Raw genomic sequence first — 20502 nt, 5'->3', positions numbered from 1 at the left:
GACTTAGTGCACATCAGCGCGAAAGGACTGCATTGTAGTTTGGGAATAGTCTGAAAAACATTTAGGCATCCAATATATTGTAATACATACTATTCTTCTTCCCTCTAAAATGTGGTTATTGGATCTGTGAAAGAAAAATAAGCTTTCCAACGACTGAGCAATGAACATCAAAGGCAAGTTGAGGCTACCTGGCAAAATACAGAAGATGCTATGGGTGAGCTGTACGGCAGGCAAAGCAGGGGCGCATCCCTGATAGCCTGGCTATCAAGAGGATTCCTTGACAGTGAGACTCACCGGGCTGTCAAACAGTGTTCCATAGAAAACGGTGGGGATCCTGTCCTTGGAGGATCCATTCGCCTAGGCTGTCATGTCACTGCCTGGGAGAGCCCAGCCGGGGGAGCAGAGCCGGCAGGCTCCAGTTCCCCGGGTCCCGGGGCAGAGCTCCCTTTTGGGCTGTGAACGGTGCCACCCTTCACCCCCCGGGGAGGACCCGCTCGAACCCCTCACCGACGCGCACCCTCATCCCTCCCCGCCCTCAGCCTTCAGGAGGCGGTGGCGGCTCGCCGGTTCCTGACAGGCTTCGGGCCGCTCACGGCTCGGGCCCTGGGCCTCAGTGCTCCCTCGGGCCTCAGTGGCCCCTCAGGCCCCGCCGCGAGGCCGGTGGCTCCGCCGCTCCCCTCAGCTTGACAGGACAGCGCACCCCCGGCCCCGGCTCCCCTGGAAACGGCCCCGCCTGCTGCGAAGCCGGCAGTCCCCGTCCCTCCGGTTGCGCGGGCCGGGCCGTCCCCTCCCCTCCCCGGGCGTCCCCCACGACCGCTGCCGCCCCGTTCCCGGGGGACCCCGCCGGCCGCCGCCTCCCCCGCGCCAGGCCCACCGAGCGCGCCGGCGCCGGGCTAGAACGTACGCAGCGGGGGCCCGCCTCGGACTGCGCGCGGCGGCGGCGGCGGCGGCGCAGCGCCCCCTGGCGGCAAGCGACGGCCTCGGCGCGGACCGCGAGAGAAAGGGAGAAGGGACAGTAATGGCGGCCAGTTAGTGCCAGACTGAGCCAAGGAGGCGGCGGCAGCGACGGGAGGAGCCGGCGAGGCTCCGTCTGTGGCTCTGCCCCGGCGGACCGGCTTCCCCAGAGGACTTTTTTGCCTTCCTCCCCCTCCCCCTTTCCCCCTCTCCCTCCCCTTCCCCTCCCTACCCGAGCCCCCGCCTGTCCGCCCTCCCTCCTCCCTCCGCGCCGGCAGCGGCGGCGGCAGCGGCGGCGGCGGCAGCCCCCCGTGTCCCCCCTCCCCGGGGCCATGGTGAACACCAGGAAGAGCTCCTTGCGCCCCCTGGGCAAAGCGGCGGCCGCTGCGGCCGGAGCCGGCAGCCATTTCATCTCGTCCCGGACCCGCTCTTCCAAAAGGGGCACCAAGGCAGATGCGGCCGGGCTGGAAGAGACGGCGGCAGCGCGGGTAAGGACCGGGGCCGGGGGGGGGGGGAGGTTGACGGCGGACGGGGAGAGAGAGAGGGAGGCGGGGGGGCAGCGGCTGCGGCGAGGGCCTCGGCCGGGGAGTCGCTGGGGACAGCGCCGCTGCTGCCGGGGGGGCCGCGGGTACGGGAGCGCGGGAGGGGGGGGGGGGAGGCATTGCCGAGACAGCTGTCGGCTTGGAGGAGGGAGAAGGGACAGCGGACACGGCGGGGAGTCCGGGGTGAGGACGGACCGCGGAGCCGGCGGGGAGCCGGGGGTGGCGGGGGGTTTGTCTGCGGAGAGCCGCCCGCCGCGTCCCAACCGGCTTCCCCCGGCGCGGCGGCGGGGACAGGGCCGGGCTCCGCCGGGGCGGCCGGAGGGGCAGGCCGCTGACGGGGGGCGGCGGGGTGTGTTGGGGTGGGGTGGGGGGGGTTAGACGGGAGGCGAAGTTGGTGCCCCGCTGCCGCCGGTGCCTGCGGCGGGCCGGGGCGGGCAGGGCCGGCGCGGCGGGCGGCGGGGTCCGGCGGCGGCCCGGGGCTCCCCCGGCGGCCGCGCCCGGCACTGCGCCGGCTGCCAGACAAAAGTTGGGAGCTGCGCCTGCAGCAACTTCCAGTCCTCCCTCCCCCTTTTTTTTTTTTTTTTTTTTTTTTTCCCTTTTCCCTAAATGACCTCAATTCGGCTCAAGCGGGCCTTCGCGGCGGCTCCGGCGGCAGAAAGCTGATGTTTGGGAAAGGTCCCCCCGTTTTTGCGACACCTTCCCCCTCCCCAAGCGGGGAAGGGTGTAATTTTGCCGTCAGGTTTTAGTTGAGCGTTTTCCCGGCGTAACTTATTATAATCGCGTCGGTTTTACGGTCTCACGGCAAGTGAATTCTACAGCCCCATTTGGAAAACTAACGTTTGGTAAATTCTAATTGGAAGGAAAAATTCGGGAGCCTCTTCCCCCCCCCCCCCTTGCTGTGTCTAGACAGATTTGTTGACAACAACGGCTTTTTTTTTTTAATTATAGGCAGGGTTGGTTTTTTTCCTTGGTAAAACTTCACATCTTGCTTTGAGGACTTAAACTAGTGATTATAGTTGCCTGATCTGCATCCGTATTTTAAAAGCAATATAAATATGGAAGTGAAAATTGAGGGTCAAAGCATTCGACAGTCACGCACCGACCGCGTCCCAGCCTCTGCTAAGGAGGAAGTTCATCAGACAAGTACAAAAGCAGCAATAGCAGCCAGAGGCAGGTCAGAAGGATGACACCTGGAATAATCAGAAAACCTTTTGCCCCATCCTTTTAGTTTTAAAACGCTAAAAAAATAATATATATAAATAAGTAAAATCACTGACTAGGTAGTCTGTATGTTCTGTGCTTCTCTTTCAGTTCTTTCATGCTTCACTGTTCTTCCCTTCCCCCATCTTACTTTTCCTCCTTGTCCCCTATTTTCTTCCTTGTTTAATTTCATTAGGCTCATGGGAACGCAGCTTGTTCTGCTTGTTCTCGTGTGCAGTTTCTATTTATTCATATCATGGGTCTTGTGGTTTGTGAGGCAAAGTTTGGTGTAATGCTTACTGGCTTACTTTGCAGGGAGTGTACTGCTGCTAAAAAAAAAAATAGGTTTGGCTCCTTTCAAATATTTTTCATCTATGAATAGTATTTTTATACTACAGATTATTAAAACGCTCAAATTGTGTTATTGTCGCGGTGTAAGGAAAGGAGGTTGTGCAAAATACTGTCATAAAAATCTGTACAAACATCCCAGGATATTGCCCATGCTTCTAAAAAAAGCGTTTCTTCTGAAGTTAAGTGTATGTTTTGGTGTATGGGAATGGACTCGTTTCACTTCAAAACAAACCTCATGCATTAGAGGTAGATTTTTTTTTTTTATTATTATTATTATTTTAAGACGTGATTGCCAAAGATGAGCAGAAGTTATCTAGGAAGGTTGGTTTGGATTTTTTCCCCCTCCAGTGAATATTGTAATATATATATATATATCCCACTATATTTTCAAGTTATCTTTGTACAACTGTTTTTATTCTTCAGATGTAAGTATTTGTCAGCAATACAGCGTCTTTCTGAGCTCCTGAGTCTTCTTGAAGTAGTGCCAGAGACGGATTTCGGTGATTAGGACATGAATAACTATAGCGGTCGGAAGACAAAGCCTTTGCTTTTGGAAGTGGCTGTCGGCAGACAGATAGTGAGGCTGTGTTTTGTGCGGAAAGCGTATCAGGATCGTTTTCATGCACTTGTACGAATTTTTTTTCGAAGTTGACTGGAACAGTGTGTCCTTTTGAAACCTTCCGTGTGTCACGTCAGGAAACTGGTCTTACCACCAGCAGTTAATCGGGTTAATGGGCAGCTAGAGTTTGGAGCTCTGGCAGAGATGGTGCGCCTCTTATTTGCACTGTGTGACTTAATTTTCTTCCGTGGACGTTCTGACTTGGACTCCCAGAGAGATGCCCTTCAGTGGCGATGCTTGTAATTACCTTTCAGAATGCATTTTAAAAGATCATCTATTTGTTCCTCATTAGCAACAAAAACTCAGTTAGCAATCTAATGGCATCCTGCAAGATGCTGATTAGATGAGGGGTTAGGAGTTGCCTTCCACCTCTCTTATATCTATTTCCTTTTTCCTTCTCCTTTTTTCCTCTTGGCTTTTTTTCTGGTATACGTAGGGGTCTTTTTTGGCTTACATTTACAAGGATAAGCTTGAATCCCTCCTCTCCCAAGAACTTGGGATAAGTTTCTAATCTTCCAGTTCAATATTATGTTGAGTTATGTATTAATAGTGTCCATTTCTGTTTGATCTCAACCTGGGAGCAACACACGTTCTGTGGAAATGGGCTGCAATAGTCTAAATGCCTTTATCGTATTCTCTGTATTCCCTCTGTAGCACTTGCTCATCTTAGAGAAAGCGATGACGTCAGTCTTTGAAAAGTAAACTGTTTTGAATTATTGACTGGCCACCACGCTTTCAGCGATGGAGATGAATACATGTGTGTCCACTCACCAGAAGCCAGATTAAAATGAACAAAATCCCTCGCTAAATGGATCAAGCAGCCAAGAAGTTTATTCTCTGAAATGATGTCATAACAGACAGACAGAGAGGGCACGGAGAGGAAAAACTGGGTTATATGATTGATTTACACTCTATTTAATACAAAGTGGAGCTATCCTTACATAAATTTATATTCTGTCTTTATATATATATTTTTTTTTTTCCTTTCTTAAAGCTTGGGAAGTGTTATGGCTTCACATTAAAGCATTCTGACAAGAAAAGTGCATCGAAATCTTCCAGAGTTTTCAGAAACACAGAATTGTACCCCAAGGCTTATAAATCCAGTGGATTTCATTCACACGATGAAAGAATTGAGGATACTGTGGCCACAACTGGTTAAATTTGTGCTCTAGATTTACTGACGTCTGATGTTTTCAGATACTGAGTTGGGATTGTTGGTAACGCTTATTTGAAATGATTTTTCTCACTCATCTCAAAACACAAATCCAAAACGTTGATCAAGAAAAGTCATGAACTTGCCGTGAAATAAACACTCTTAAATCATGTCGGCCTATTAGTTCGACATTTTAAAAAATGTATACGAGATTAGCTTAATTTAATTAGCCCGGAAAGCGTTTGCGGTGCCTTAAGAGCTACTTGAGAGGGCGGTGATAATGGTAGAGCGCGATCCCGGCTAAAAGTGGCGCTGCCACCGTCCTCCGGCCGCCTCGGTGGCGGCCCAGAGCTCTCCATTGTCCTTAATTGCTTCTAGGAGCCAAGGCGGACCCGAGGGCTGACGAAGTGCTGTGGTCTGGGCAAGGTTTGAAGCTCAGCAGCATTTTCGTGCTCTCTATCAGCAATCCGTTTCAGCGTCTCTCGCTATAATTTCTCAGCCTGGAACGATAAATAGATTGTGGGGGTTTTTTTGGGTTTTTTTTGTTTTGTTTTTTTGTTTTTCCTGGGATTTCTGGGTGATAACGCAGCTTTTGTAGCTTGAGCTCATCGCTGCTTTAAAACTCTTTTTACTACTCCTTTAAAACTCTTTTTACCGGGCAGCTATTGAAAACACAGAAAATGAACTTTAGAAAAATTATTGTTATTTCTCTTAAAATACTAGCTTTAAACATACCCCTTAGAGCTTTCTAAAAATTAAATTGTCCTTTATGAAAGATCCCGATTCAGATTAGCATATTTTCTTTGTTTTCTTTGCAAAGTGTCTTACAGTGTTCTGGACGTTCTGCGGTTTGGAATAAAGCTATAGAAAAAATTAGAATTTCCTCCTTGTGCTGGAAATATTACACTTGCTGGTCACCCGCATGCGAACCTCTTCAGGGGAAAAAAAGCTCCTATTAAATATCTATGTAAAGAATTGCATTATCTTACTGTTTTGAGTTTACAGTAACATCAATAAAGGTGCTGAGGCTAACGCTTTTTACTGTTCTTTGAAATATATCCTGAAATATAGAGCCTTGTGAAGTTATTCCAAACAAACAATTTTCATTTAAAGGAAGATTCCCGAGGAAGCTCGTCTTTTCAGTGCATAATAAATGTCAGGTTCTTTCTGGTTTCGTGGTCTGCTGCTCTTTTGGGACTTAGCAGGAGAAAATCAGTGATGTAAAAGGAATTGTGCAGTCTGTTCCTTGGTAGTGTGGTATTAATACATCTGTGAACAGGGGGAAATTGAGCAATTGTTGGACGCAATCTAAGTCCAAGTTTGTGTCAAAATACCATACAGTCAGCATTTGTAATCCTTCCATGTTTCCAAGGGGTGTCCTGAGTTTGAATTCTTCCTGTGCATCTGCCCGCATCAGTCTGGGCCACTCTCAGAAGTCAGGACACCCTCCAAGTGTACACGGGGGGTTTTTTTGGGAGGCAGTTGTGTTGGAAGCTGACTGTCCCTGCTCTCACAGGGCCTTGAAAGGAAGCAATCTAAGGACTAATCCAGTGAAGTGACTAAGACCTCCAAAGAATACTCAGGAAATGGTGCTGATGGTTGGTGTGCTGCATTGCTTCCTCTGAATATTGGGCTTGTCCCAAAGTAACGTTAATAAAAGCTGCTTCTCCAACTACTGTCTCCCAGTTAAAACTTAAAAGCAGAAGGCTTAACCCATTGCCGTGAGAGATCCCATGACAGTTTTGCAAGAGTGGCATACAGCTTGGGGTTATGCAAGATAATTAGCGCAGGTAATTACATTCTGATCGCCTCCATCCCCCTGCAGTTTCAATTGGATGTGGTATAGTTTTGCACATCCTGCCCTAAATTGTCGAGTATTTGCTATACTGTGGAAAAGTTTTCATTCCAATCTAATGATGCTTTTAACGATTTCTGCATAAAACTCCATAAAACCCTTCTCACACCAGAGCATCCAGCAAGTAGGCATCAGTGAGCTGAAGCTTTCACTGCTCTTATTTTGTAGCTGTGACCATTTCAAAGAATGCTGATCGTGTATTAGATGTCTTGGCTCTAATGTCTTACTTTGTGAGGGGGTAATATCACTCATGAACTTGCTTATTCCAAAGGGAGCTGACAATATTTGTTCAGGCTTTTTCATCCTATCATTTTCTTTTTTTTTTTTTTTTTTTTTTTTTTTGGTACTCTTCTTGCTTTGCTGCTTTTTCTAAACAGTTTTTCTGTCTCTGAGTTTACTCTTGAAATATTGTCTTTACCTTTGATGGGATTTCCATGGTTTATTTTAACCATTAATTTTGCTTTAAATTGTTCAAATGTTTTGCATTTATACTTGCTTGGACTCTGTTCCTGAATAAATTTAATTTCTTCTTGCTTGGTAGTATTAAAATCAGCCACTTTTCAACCAGTTGTAAGATTAATGTTATCTTCTGTAAGCTTTTTCATTTTGCACTGCTGAGTATATGTGTGCTGTAATAGCTTCAACTCCAGTTGCACTAGGTATTAAGGAGGTAGCTTTAATACTCCTACCAGAAATACAGAATTTATGAGCTTGTCCAGGTTTTGTAGTTTTTCTAGCCTGTTCTGAATTTTGTGGTTTTATCTTTATCTTCTAGTAGTGTAGAACCTAGCTAATGTAAAGCTTTGGTGGAAAGGTTGTGTGCAGTTGCACTCAGAGCAGATGCTTCGATTTGGGTGTTTTCATAATTTGGGAAATGGGCTTGTTGCTTTTCTTCCAGCCAATTACTTCATTTTTAATGGATAAGTAGTTGAGCCGAGTTATTTAAATACGCTGAAATGAAGAAGCTATTCTTTCTGTACACGTGGAAGAGATTACTTGCATTGAAATTTGTTTCCATGCTTCGGCAATCCCTCATTCCAAATACTTAATAACTACCCTCTATTATTTCTCTGATTTATCTTTCAGACCTTGCATGTTGTTTTTATTATGATTTAAATTTCAATACATTAATCTTAAGATTTCATATTACAATTTTATAGTGTTTTTATTAGTTTTTTTTCTTTTGAAATACTGTCTTCAAGTGCATTGTAGCTAGAGATACAGAAGTGTTTTTAACCCCACTTTTTTTTTTTTTCACATGGAAAGCCACCTTCCTGTAGCTTCACTTGCTGCAGACGCTTCCTTGCTTAGTTTACCGAGTCAAGTATCTGGTCATGTCCAAACCTTGGAGAACCCTCTGATCCAAGGGTTCTCTCCGCTTTCCTACTTGCTATCCTCATTGAGATCATTCTGCTGCTTTATTTAGATACAGAGTAGTACTAAAAGGAGGATGTGTTCTCCAGGCTTTCTTTGGGATGGGGTTGTTCAGCAGAAATGAGATGGATTTTTGAGGACTAAGGGTAGGAAAAAAACTTGTTGTTTGAATGTTTTCATTTTTTCCATTTCTGAATTGCAATCATTGTTGAATGCTTACAGAAGTATAATTTTTGCTTTAAAAGTCTTCGTTAACAGAATCTAGAAACTCATGGAAATGGTCAATATGGTTCTGACTAAAAATATTTTGCTTTTAGTGTTCCTTCAGTGTTAAATTAGGGAGATCAGTGGTTTTTAAAACTTCGGATATGTGGATCTTCTAGAAAAACTTCTGAGTGAGGTGTGGACCCCCATAGAGCAGATAGAGACCTCTTCTCAGTAGACTTGCTCTTCTGAAGGTGTGTGATTTCACACGTGCTGTTAACTGTTGTGAAAATGAATAGACTTGCCAATATTCATGCTTGCCCGGCCGTTTGATCAGCTGGATCAGCATCAGGTTACTGGTCCAGCTGAAACTAACCCTCCTCCCCACACCCTCCTGCTTCCCCTTGTCTCCCCTCCATCCCTCCGATTTGATTATCAGCAGAAAATTCACAATGTCACCCTAATTTTAGTGCAGGCGCAAAGGAGGGGGAGAGGAACACTGGTGCTGGAAGTGCTTGGAGCGGGACAGCGAGGATGGGTGGAGGACAAACTTCAGGTTGCTGTTTTCTGGGCTCTGTCACAGTTTGGCAGAGGCTGCTCTGTAGCTCACTCTCCCTTTCTTTCATGAACCTGCAAGTAGCCCATAGATTGGAAGAGCTTTTTTGGATGTCGGATCAACAGCCGTTGAAAGGCACTCAACCTGGATACCAACAGGCGTCTTTTTCTATTACAGATAGGGGCCGAGGTTGCAAGTATGAAAACACAGTGTTGTAGGTAGTGGTTTCTATTTTTAACTTGTAAATTTTTAATTTTTCTCAAAAGCTTTCACATTTACTGAACAACCTGAACTCTAGAATTGAAGAGTTCCGGGAAACAAAATGGAACTCTATTGAAAAAATGAAGCAGATCTTCTCATGCGAAAAATATGTTTTTAACATGAATGAGTTGGGAAGAAGTTGTTCTCTGAAAAAGTCTAGATGATGGTATTCTTAATGGCTTTCATTGACGTAAGCACTGTTTACTGAAAACAAAAATACAGAAGCTGAATGTTAAAAGAATTTAGATCATCCTGCAATTGAGGCATTCTTCACTATCATTACCACCAATGAAATACGGCATTAATAGTTGTTTATTCCAAGATCATCAAGCACTTAAGCCTGAATCTTGTTATTTTTCCTTAACACCTGTGGAGAGCCGATGTCTGACAAGTGATTGTGTGCAAACAAGTGGAAATTAGAGAACTGCGACCAGAAGATGCGTTCTTTTAAGCCAACTTTGTCTCTTTTCAAGCTATCAGTAAGGTTAACACACGAGGTCCTTAATGAAACTTGGAAGTTCTTAGTAAGGTAGTTAATGTGCTTTAATCCAAATACATTTTTCCCAGCTTTTTGTTATTTGGAGGCACAGGCAGTGTGCTTCCCTTGGATTTTCAGGACACAAAGGCAGATGTTTAGCATGCAGCAGTACGTGATGTACCGACATGAATAGCATCTGCTGTGACCTGGAGTTGAGTCATGTTGCCTTCTTCTCCCAGACCAGTGTGGCAGGTCTTACCTCTTCCCACCAAGCAGGTCCTCAGCCCTGCCGTAAAAGAGGGGCTTAAGGGCATTTGCCAGGAAAACGTGGGTTGGGGTGGGGAGAGGAGCTTGTGAGGGATGTGTTGGTGCGGGAGAGAGTGGGTAGTGCGATGTGTCATCCTGAAATTAAGACCTAGTGCAGATGCGTAAGGTGTGGTCCCCACTTTGAGTGTGCTGATGAGAGTGTTTCAGCTACTGAAAATTTGTACTGAGCATAGGGACAGCTTTAGTTCTATTTTATTTTTTTTTTGGTGAAGATGCTGTAAAGCAAAGTGGTGAACTGAAAAAAACCCATGGAAATAGCATTTGAAGGGATTTACTAGATTCTGGTCAGATGACATTATCACAGTCATGGTAGAAAATTTGTTTGATCTACTTACTAGGACTTGGAACCAAATAAGAGCAAAACTAAAAATATCTCAAAGAGATTGTGAAGCCGTTTGATTTTTTTAATTGCTTAGTATGCCTAGCCCAAAAATGCATTAGGAAGGATACGCAGCTCTTACCTAACTTTCATCAATAGATCTTAAAGTAGATATTTAATGCAATAAATTTGTAGAAGTTAATGTTTTAACTCATAATGTCTTACTTTTGCAGAAACTGATACACAGGAGAGCAAGTAGCTTATCCAGAATCACTGAACAGACAGATAGTGTTTTTGGTGTAATTTATTGGTATGGTTGAAATGACGTTATAGCTTAAATGCAGAAAAAGCAAGATATGTTATCTGAGGGCAAAGATGAGTGATCAGCTTAAGTAATTGGTACACTGGGGACACAATCACATTTTCTTCATGGATACAAGCTTTATTTTGGAAAGACAACTTTTATCTTTTTATACCATTGGGATAAAAATGTTTATTAAATGCATTAAATATTCCTGAGTATGTATTTTATTTCTTTTAATGGACAGCCTATTTCCAGAAGAACTTTGCATGAACTGGTAGGGCAAAAGGTCGATCAGATTTTTTTCACCCCTACTTTTAAAATATTAATCCAGATTATTAATATTCTGCGACGTTTGAGAAGATGTGGTGTTACACAGAAAGATACAGTTTAGGTTAGAAATAACTGGAGGACCTGAATCCAGTTTCTCCAAAGTTAGTAAAAATAAGATTGAGAGATGTCTGAAGTTGTTGTCTTTTGAGAGAGTCAAATGGAGAGGAAAAAGTTCCTTTTAAATAACAAGCTAAGAATTAGCTAAAGTTATAAGTAGAGGTTTTTGAAAACCTGTAGCTAAAACAGATTTCTTGAAAACGTTTATTTTGTTATTATGAAGACAAAAGTAAATTCCAGGGTGTTTCATGCTTGTTCAGTGGGGCAGAAAGAAAAACTAATTAAAATAGTTTGTGCTTTTAACAAAGTGCGGAGGAATAGGATCGATCCGTTGAAGGTTGGATGTCATTGTGTCTTAATGTCACGTCTTAGCCACGGGAGGTCATGGAAAAGAGAAAAACGTAGAGGGGTTGAAAACACTGGGTTGAAAACTCTGATGTCTGACTTGGGGAGTTGTGTGAGCAATGCTGGCTTTCTGGGTGCGGCAGAGGGTTAGTCAGAAGAAGGGTGTGACCCACAAGATGTATGGCGAGGAGAGCAAGTTTGACCACAGTGGAAAACTCCAGTGTTCATGTCTGCGTACCTGTGCTTTAGTACGGCTGAAACTGTGGCAAACCAGATGGAGTCGTCTTCAGAAACTGCAAGGTGTGGTTGTGTGTGGTTTGAATGTTATTGCATCCCTTACTCAAAAACTCGGTGACCTTGTGTTCACGTACTTGGAGATGATGGCGGTAGAGATGGTTTGTACTCATCCTGTATTACCAAAACTGCTGGATTACGGTTGTCCTAGGATGTTCAGAGTAGCAGTGTAGCGAGGAGTTCTTTGGATATTCTCTGGGCCAGGAGATTCAACTTACTTAAACAGAAAAAACCAAAAAAACCCTGCCCTCTCCCCTTCAATGTGCTAGAAGTAGTCTTTGTCTTTTAACTTGAAAATTAATGAGCTATCATGCTTTCATTAATCAGTTACCATGCTTTAGCTAGCTGGTCTGTGTGATATACCTGAAGGCACGTCTTCGTTGGTGAGGACTCCCCTGGTATGTGTGTCCTTCAGTCAGGCTGAAAGTCTCTATTGGTGTAGTCACTTTTTTCTAAGAGGGTCGATTGAGAAGGAAAAAGTCAGTTTTATTCATTGATTTCTTCGTTGTGTTCTTTCAAAACTGAAGGACTTGTCTCTAAACATTATAAATAAAGCTCTGTTAGTATCAAATGGCTATTTTGAAATTCAGGGATGGATATGGAAGAGACTACAGGTAATATTGTATATCAGTGGTTTTGTAGTTTGTTCATGAATGTATGTATTATAATAAACATTTTTTTCCATCTTTCTCCATGTCATACAAAGTAGAGAAAACATAAAGATAGGTATGCAGCTATATTTATTTTATTACTTTATTTACTTATTCACTTTAGATTTCGTTTCTAGATTTATTGCTACCGTCATTCAGCCAGTTTGAGTGAAGAAGGTGTGTTACCAGAGTTTGCCCCACTACCTCTGCGAGACTCTTGCTGTTGACTCTCAGCTCAGGAGCTAATTTGCAGTATTCATTCAGCTGTCACATTCCATTTTACTCTTGAATTCAAAGATAGCCAAGACTATGCTTTGCCAGTCTAGGCCATGGATGGTATCCTGTTAACTCCAGTTATTTCCTTACTTGTTACTTGTGAGAGTGCTTGCCATGAGAAGCTGTGCTGGGTTCTGGTTGTCCTGAATCACAGCTGGACTTCGGCGGGTCTCTCGTTTCTGTGAGATCAAAGCAGTTGCACTAAATTTCGTTTACCTCTTTGTACTTGCTGACAGTACATAAAGTCATGTTTTGATTCTTCTCTGCTTGCTTTTTCTTTGTGGCTTTGGTATGCTTTCGGGCAATTTCTAACACGATTAAGATTTTATTAATTTGTATTCTCTGTGTTTTCTCAGCATGCGAGCGCGTTGGCGTCAGTGCCGATGTTCCATCAGGAGCTTGGAGTTCAGAGCATTGGTTTCTGCTTCTGCAATTGCATTATTAATTTCTTAATTTTTAAGTTTGATGCTTGTATCATACATTTGTCTTTCTAGTCCCAGAACATTTTCATGATGTGTACTGTTAAGTAATAAGTTTCTGGGTTGAAACTGCAGTACTGTTTTTAATCATTAAAGGTATAAATGCTTTGAGACCCAGATACTTGAGGGAGCACGTTGAGTGCAGTGGAATCGTTAGACCTCTTTTGCTGTAAATGAGAGGAAGCGGTGGATAGACTGCTCTCTGTAAAGGCTTCTCAAATTCAAATTAATTTCTTTTCTTGTTCTAGCGTATCCCAGTTTGGCTAATCTCTTGAGTGTAACAAAAGCTCCATCTCCATATTTCACTGTAGGTAGGTGAAAGTTCTGGATGGCAGTCTAGGTGTGATTAGATTCCCTAGAGCTTGAATTTTTAAGATTGTCGGTTAACTGAAAAATGGAGTTTGGATTCTTATTAGTATATATTTAAAACGTCAATGATTTCTCATTGTAGTAGCTTTGTCACTACTTCATGGTAAAACATTTTGTATGTTAGTGCAACTTCTACAGCAGGTGTCCTAACGAGTTAGTATTTGGGCTTGATTATCTTTAAAATTTAGACTTGCTTTGTACTTGCTAAGTTAATGCGTAGAGTTAATATGCAGACACATGAGGCTCAACTGAAAATAATATCCTAAGCGAAGAATAACCAGAAACCATTGCTTCTGTTAAGTAACAGCCTTCATTGCTAGTCTAGTTCCTTAGGCAACCGCACTGATGTGATCACACTGACAGGTACCCTGCCCTTCCAGTTTCTGAGGCTATTGGCCGGTATCCGTTCATTTGACGGTATTAGAGATCTCAAAGATACTCAGCTTTTATAAATTTAGTGAATATTGGTAACTCGGTAGCGGAGGGAGGCCTGAAGTAGCAGATTTAGTCTCCAGGTTAGTTGCTAATATTTTGTTTTACCTGCCCGCTGACCACTTGGCATGCGCTTAGCTCAGAAGTAACCACATCACTGTATTGCTTTTGACCAATATATAGATAGAATAAATGAGGAATACTAGCTAATTTTGAGACTTGGGACCAGAGGCAAGGAACTGGAGGAAATGCAGAGAAAGGCAGTCATAGAAGACCTGGGAGAGGTTAGGATTTTTGCATGGGAAGGGGTAGAGATGGAATATGGGAACCTATGCATTACTAATTTCACTCCTCGCAAAATAGCTTTAATGTTAGCCCTCATGAAGCTTGGTTACGTGCTTGTTCCTCTTTCTTAGTCTCATTTTCTCAGTCTCGCCTAGCCGGTTTAAAACTGGTTCTGTGGCTTACCTTGAAACTCTGCTTCTATCCTGCACAGGGTATAGCCCTTGTAGTTTCAGAAAGTAGTTACTGAAATTGACTTAGCAATGATGTCTTTCTCTATGTCCACAAATAAACTTGTGTCTTATTAAAGCAAAAAGTACGTACACAAATGCTTACAGTATTCAAAAGTGCATATGTACACTATTAAAATTTCGTGCAAAGTTGGTATTTTGTAGTTGCAGAGTGTTACGGAAAACAGGTGGGTGGCCACATGTGTTTTACAGGGCTATGCAAGGTGTGGGTGGTTTGTTTTTAGGAATGGTGGCAGTTGCCTCTGCTATCCCTTTGTCTAAGTCCTAGTTGTAGATCCCAAATTCTGCTTAAAGTTTTGATTGTGATCTAATATAGATATTATTGTGAGTCACATCGATGTACTTCCTGAAAAAGTGAAACAACAAGGAAGAAAGAAGTATGGGTTTGGTTTTGTTTTGTTTTTTTAATGGGGTTAGATAAATCATAGAATCATAGAATGAATCACAGAATGGTTAGAGTTGGAAGGGACCTTAAAGATCATCGAGTTCCAACCCCCCTGCCATGGGCAGGGACACCTCCACTAGAGCAGGTTGCTCAAAGCCCCATCCAGCCTGGCCTTAAACACTTCCAGGGATGGGGCATCCACCCCTAAGACTAATCCTAAGACTGACTCTTAATACAGACTGACTTCTTTCCCTGGACCTACCTTGACAGGCTAAAAATGAGATGTGAACGTGGGCTGGTTAGCATTTAATACTAGTTTTTAGTATATTTTAGTATTATCAAAAGTATTTACAAGTATTTATAGTATCAATAAAAATCATGTCTTTGCCAAGTACTTGGCATCTCAGAGAATCGTGCCTCAAGTAGCTGTGGGATTCAAGAGCTCCCACATACTTCTACACATTTGATTTTTTTTTTTTTTTCCCCTTTTCTTTCCTCATCCTCCTGAGTTCTACTGACACACTAATTTCATTCGGGGGGGGGAGATGTTTTTGTCAGATTCTTGTCTTTACCTGCAATATGCTGTATGCTTACCCAGGGAGGTGGTTGAGTCACCATCCCCGGACGTATTTCAGAGACGGGTAGACGTGGTGCTGAGGGACATGGTTTAGTGGTGGACTCGGCAATGTTGGGTTTACAGTCGGACTTGATCTTAAAGGTCTTTTCCAACCTAAATGATTCTATGATATTCAGTAAATAAATACCATATCATAATGAATAATGTATTTATTAATTTATTAGTAGTATTATAAGTATTTAATATTAGTTAATATTTGTTAAAAATATATATTGGAGGGCAACCTCTTTCACTCGCAGCTTTCTGTTCCTGCAGACAGTGGTCCCATCCTCACCTCATGTTTTTTTCTCGCAATATCTTTTGCACTTGTCTGATCGCTCAGGGAAATGATACAGCTCACTAACCAGGTAGGAACCTAATCTAACAGATGGAAAGTGAACTTTTGAAGCTTTAGTGAGCTGAGTTGGTTTACGGGTGGGCCAGAGAAACATCAGAAGAAGGTCAAAGAAGGTTGGAGTGGTGCTGTGTGGCCAGGCAAGGGAGTGCATGGGCCAGTCCCTGTTACGGTGGCGCTGAGCTGTCTTGTAAACTACACCTGTATATTTGGATTTCTTTAGGCTTTGCTGCTTTCTAGATACTGTGCTGTGATAGTCTGTCTTCCTCTCTTAAGAAAAAGACCTTTTTTTTTAAAAAAAAAAAATTTTCTCGAGTACGTGAGACATCATGATGTTGAATTACCTGGAGTACAAATCAGATTCATAGATTCATAGATTGGTCCAGGCCGGAAGGGACCTCCAAAGGTCATCTAGTCCCACCTCCCCGCAGTCAGCAGGGACACCCCCAACTAGACCAGGTTGCCCAGGGCCTCGTCGAGCTTCACCTTGAATATCTCAAGGGAAGGGGCCTCAACCACCTCCCTGGGCAACCTGTTCCAGTGTTCCACCACCCTCATGGTAAAGAACTTTTTCCTAATATCCAATCTAAATCTCCCCTTCTCCAGCTTAAAACCATTGCCCCTCGTCCTGTCGCTGCAGGCCTTTGTAAACAGACCCTCCCCAGCCTTCCTGTAGGCCCCCCTCAGGGACTGGAAGGCCGCTATGAGGTCTCCCCAGAGCCTCCTTTTCTCCAATCTGAACAACCCCAGCTCCCTCAGTCTGTCCTCATAGGAGAGGTGCTCCAGCCCCCTGATCATTTTGGTGGCCCTCCTCTGGACCCGCTCCATCAGGTCCATGTCCTTTCTATATTGAGGGCTCCAGACCTGCACACAGTACTCCAGGTGAGGTCTCACCAGAGCAGAGTAAAGTGGCAGAATCACCTCTCTAATGAGATGATTGTTGTTAATCAGCCTGATGAACAAATGGGGCTCCTGTGATCATCTTCTTGCATATAAGTAAAATCATCTTCTGTTCTTATTCTAAATGTTCACTGGCGATTCCTGGACCTTAATATTTTGAAATTGGTTACTCTTTTGTTGCAAGAGAGAGGATATTTAGTTTTTTAATCAAGACTGTTGCCGTGAGCTAAAATTTGTGGTTTCTAGAATCTTGATTTTTTTGAAATTTTTTTTTATAGTTCACTTTAACAGAAGCAGATCTTCCAAAGTTTGCCGTCTGCCCACTTCTGACGTACAGCTCTGGAGTAATCCCTTGCAATCTTTGAGTTTCTGTCTATGTTACCTTTGATAAGCGCAACAGAAAAATCCCCTCCGGTAGTGTTTAGATGCTTCTTAAAGGTGTTAAGACACATTGTTAGTGTGTATAACACTGTTAATGAACACATTAGGCTAAAAGTGCCGTAAAAGTGTGAAGTCCGCTTTCAGCTGCCTGTTTGACAGTCTAAAGAAGAGAACAAGGTGTTGCAAAACTCTTACAAGAGGGAAGAGCATAACGTGACTGTTAAAGCATTTTAAAGACAGAGATAACGTCAGTAGAATAAATTCATGCCGTGTTTCCAAGCGTCATCGTTTTCCTCAGCCCTTTTCTCTCTCTTTATTTGCACTGTTAGTTCTTTTGCAGGTAGGTAAGGTAGCACTGTCATGTATGATATAAAAAATACAGTGGGTTAGAGAAGAACGCTTGTTCAGAAATAAATGTAAAATATTATATGGAAGTTTAATGTTTAAAATGAAATATTTTTGTAATTTCCAGTAATGTTTTCAGAATAATCATTTTTAGTATTTCCGCAAGCCGTTTACTAAGAGTTTGGTAGAGACTTCCTTTTTGCTGTTTACCCTTTTTCAGTGAGGATATGTACAAACGAGCCAATTAAGTATGGTCTGATGCTTTTTTTCTTTTCAGAAAGATGAAGGTAGTGATGCTAGTTTGAGTGATAGCCACATATCTCCTCCCGCCAAACGTACCTCAAAACATGCTGATCCTGTGTGCAAAGACAAATCAAAATCACGCAGTACTGGGCAGCGAGAGGAATGGAGCATCTCAACTGGACAGTCCAGGTAACTTGGTGCCAAGAGAAAAACCAATTTTTCCTGTGTTGTTAACCCGCTTACACTATTTCTGTAGTGAGCTGCAGCTCATGCTCAAGAGTGTATTTTTGAAGCATGTTATTTTCATACAGTTTTCTTTTAGTTTAAGACTCCAGGAACGTGGGTTCCATCAATCCTCTCATCTCTGTGTTTCCTTTCTATGCAAATTTGTGCAAAACTGGAAAGTAATGTTATTTGAGATGCAGTCTGAATTCTAGATTCTTGATACATCCACATTTAGTGACTTAATTGGCATTTTTATGTACGCAAGCTACAAGAAGACGTGACATTTTAATTAGGAAATCAGTATTATCATCTTTAAGGAATGGATAATGGTTGAGTTTCTTTCCATTATTGTCTTCATCTTCTCTTTCCTGCTTGGTTATAAGGACTGGAGTAAATTACTGTCTTTAATAAAAGATAGCCTCAATATATTTTTATAACTCAAAAGAGAAGTAATTTGTTTTATTTTATAACTCTGATTAATCATATTTTACACAGCATTCTTGTGTTGATAAGGTTCTTCATATGGTTACAGATAATTATGAGACAGTGTAGACAGTATGTTCCCGGGACATGAACTTTCAGTTAATACTGATTCTTTTGTAGATACTTATTTCATATTTATCTACAAATGAAAATTGTTCTTGCAATGCTTTATACATAAGAATGACTAATTCACTACTGGACTGTCATCTGCTAGGACAAGATATATTTAAAAACTATGTAAATCTTAAAATAGATCTCTCTTTGTTTGTTTTTCCCCTTTAAAAGAGAACAAATTAAATACAGCATATTATGTATCATGGTCATCTGGGAATGTATTGAAACTCATGCACCTTCTATTTCTTTTGTTTATAAGTGTAGACTGGTACTGTACATATTAGAAATGCTAAGAGATTAAAAAAAATTATTTAATGTGCCTGGGGGAATTTAGATCACTGTGTCAAATGGAATTTGGCCACGATACTGAAACTCGTGTTGTTACTCATGTAGAACCCACTATGACATGTCTTTGCATCTTGAGGCTTTTTTTTCTGTTTTCTGCCAAAATCCAAATTGCTGGGCCTAACAGTGATCTTGAGATGCTAAGACTTTTTCCAAAAGTTTTGTTGCTAAACCTTTATTGTAACCAAATTTCACTTCTTCAGTTGTGGTTTCTAAAATACTTAAAATATTTGACCAGAAAAATGTTATTGGAAAGTTGGACGCGGACATGATTTTTGTACATGTGGTTTTCTATGTTGCTATCCAATCCTTGCAAAAATCCTTCCGTTACCTTTGTTTTGTAAGGATTTGTTATACATTTCTTAGGAAAATAATAGCAAAGCCCACATCTTCTGTGACTCTGAGTTGGACTCTTTGTAGTCTCTTGAACTCTTGGCCACTTTCAGGCTCAGATTGCATTTGGTATTATTAAGATTTCCCCTCTTTTTCTCTTTCCCATCAAATACGTTTAATCGTTCTAGTTTGAGAACAAGGAGTTCCTCTCTATCCAGTACTGGTGTGCAGAATATACAGTTTGCTTGTCTGTAAAGTACTTGGTGTTTCTGAGAGTGGAAGAGAGATAAAAAAAAAATTTTTGTTTTCCTTTTGCCTGATTTATTTCACTTCTTTGCACAGCAATGTTGAAAAATTACTTCTAACAGTCGGCCAGTGGTTGTAGAGTTTTTGTTCATTTACACTCTACTCTGAATTACCTTTTAGTAGAATCATGTCTAATAAATAAGAATATTTTCATTTTCTTAAAAAATGAATGAAGGAACAATTGCTTATGCAATAAAATTGCAGAAAACTGGAATATGTTTTTGTCTTAGACTATGAAGTAGTAGGGGTTAATTTTCCTAAAAGTTAGTTTAAAAAGAAATTAAAAATATCGGATTGATAGAGAAAATGAAAATATTTTTACTGATATTAAGTACACCCAGCATAAGTTAATCCCATTCAGTTGCATTGGTAATTTTGTTAAATTTATTCTTTTTCTGTGTGTACAAAACAGCTGTTTATCCTTATACTATTTTATCCAAAGTGTTTGAACGATGATTGCCTTTGAAGACCTATATCAAGATCCTGTTCTGAAACTTCAGAGGGGAGTTACTAGTAGGGGGTGGCTTGAGGGAACACTGGAGGGATTAATAAAAGAGATGCTTAGATAATTGGGGGGATTCGTGTAATTGGTGTTTGGCAGTTTTGTCCTCATTCCGATGTTGGGCATGAGGCAGACTCTCCAGAGGCGACGTGTCACAAAGGTTTTGAAATCAGAGTGTATCGTTCTATGCTTAAAGTTTTTTTTTCACTGTGTAACTTTTGCTTGACTGAGGAGTGTTAAGGTTATTTGTGTGTCTAACGTAATTGTTTCCTAGGTTAACTTCTCAGCCTGGTGCTACACTACCAAATGGACGTAGCTTATGTAAGTGTATTACAGTGGACCTTTTGGTTCTACTTGTACATTTAACACTTTTATGTCAATGATTTTCAGTTGCATATATTTTTAATAACTTTACTGGTTACTCTGACCATTTTGAACAGAAAAGGTACTGTTTTGGCTCAGTTTTCTTCTGTCAACATCTTGGATGCTCTCTGTGGACGTGGGGAACATTCCTAGATGAAAGTCCATTTCTCTTCTCAATTCAGACCTCTTGGCCATGATCTTGATGTTTTCCTTAATTCCTAAATTTACTGTTATGAACTAATTTCGGCCTTCCTCTCCCAGCTGGTCTCTTTACTTGCTCTCTTTGCTCATTTAAGATTTAACCTTCTGTGGTTCTTAAGGTTACTTAAGTCCACTATTGCTTT

General features: G+C 42.2%; 1 protein-coding gene across 2 annotated transcripts in view; it reads left to right on the top strand.

Annotated features, from left to right (window-relative positions):
- Positions 1-985: 985 nt before the first annotated feature.
- The window catches only part of ATAD2B (ATPase family AAA domain containing 2B), a 77013-nt gene continuing 57496 nt past the window's right edge, over positions 986-20502 (top strand). Inside the window, exons 1-4 of one of the 2 annotated variants that reach the window (XM_074152920.1) lie at positions 1287-1471; positions 4337-4349; positions 17522-17676; positions 20070-20116. In XM_074152920.1, coding sequence (XP_074009021.1) covers positions 1287-1471; positions 4337-4349; positions 17522-17676; positions 20070-20116 — 400 coding nt within the window. Of the gene's footprint in view, positions 1472-4336; positions 4350-17521; positions 17677-20069; positions 20117-20502 lie in introns of both variants that reach the window. The other variant, XM_074152921.1, reaches the window with a different exon arrangement.

Source organism: Numenius arquata, chromosome 9 (assembly GCF_964106895.1).
Source record: "Numenius arquata chromosome 9, bNumArq3.hap1.1, whole genome shotgun sequence".
Taxonomy (NCBI): domain Eukaryota; kingdom Metazoa; phylum Chordata; class Aves; order Charadriiformes; family Scolopacidae; genus Numenius; species Numenius arquata.
This window is presented reverse-complemented; position numbering and strand designations above follow the sequence as displayed.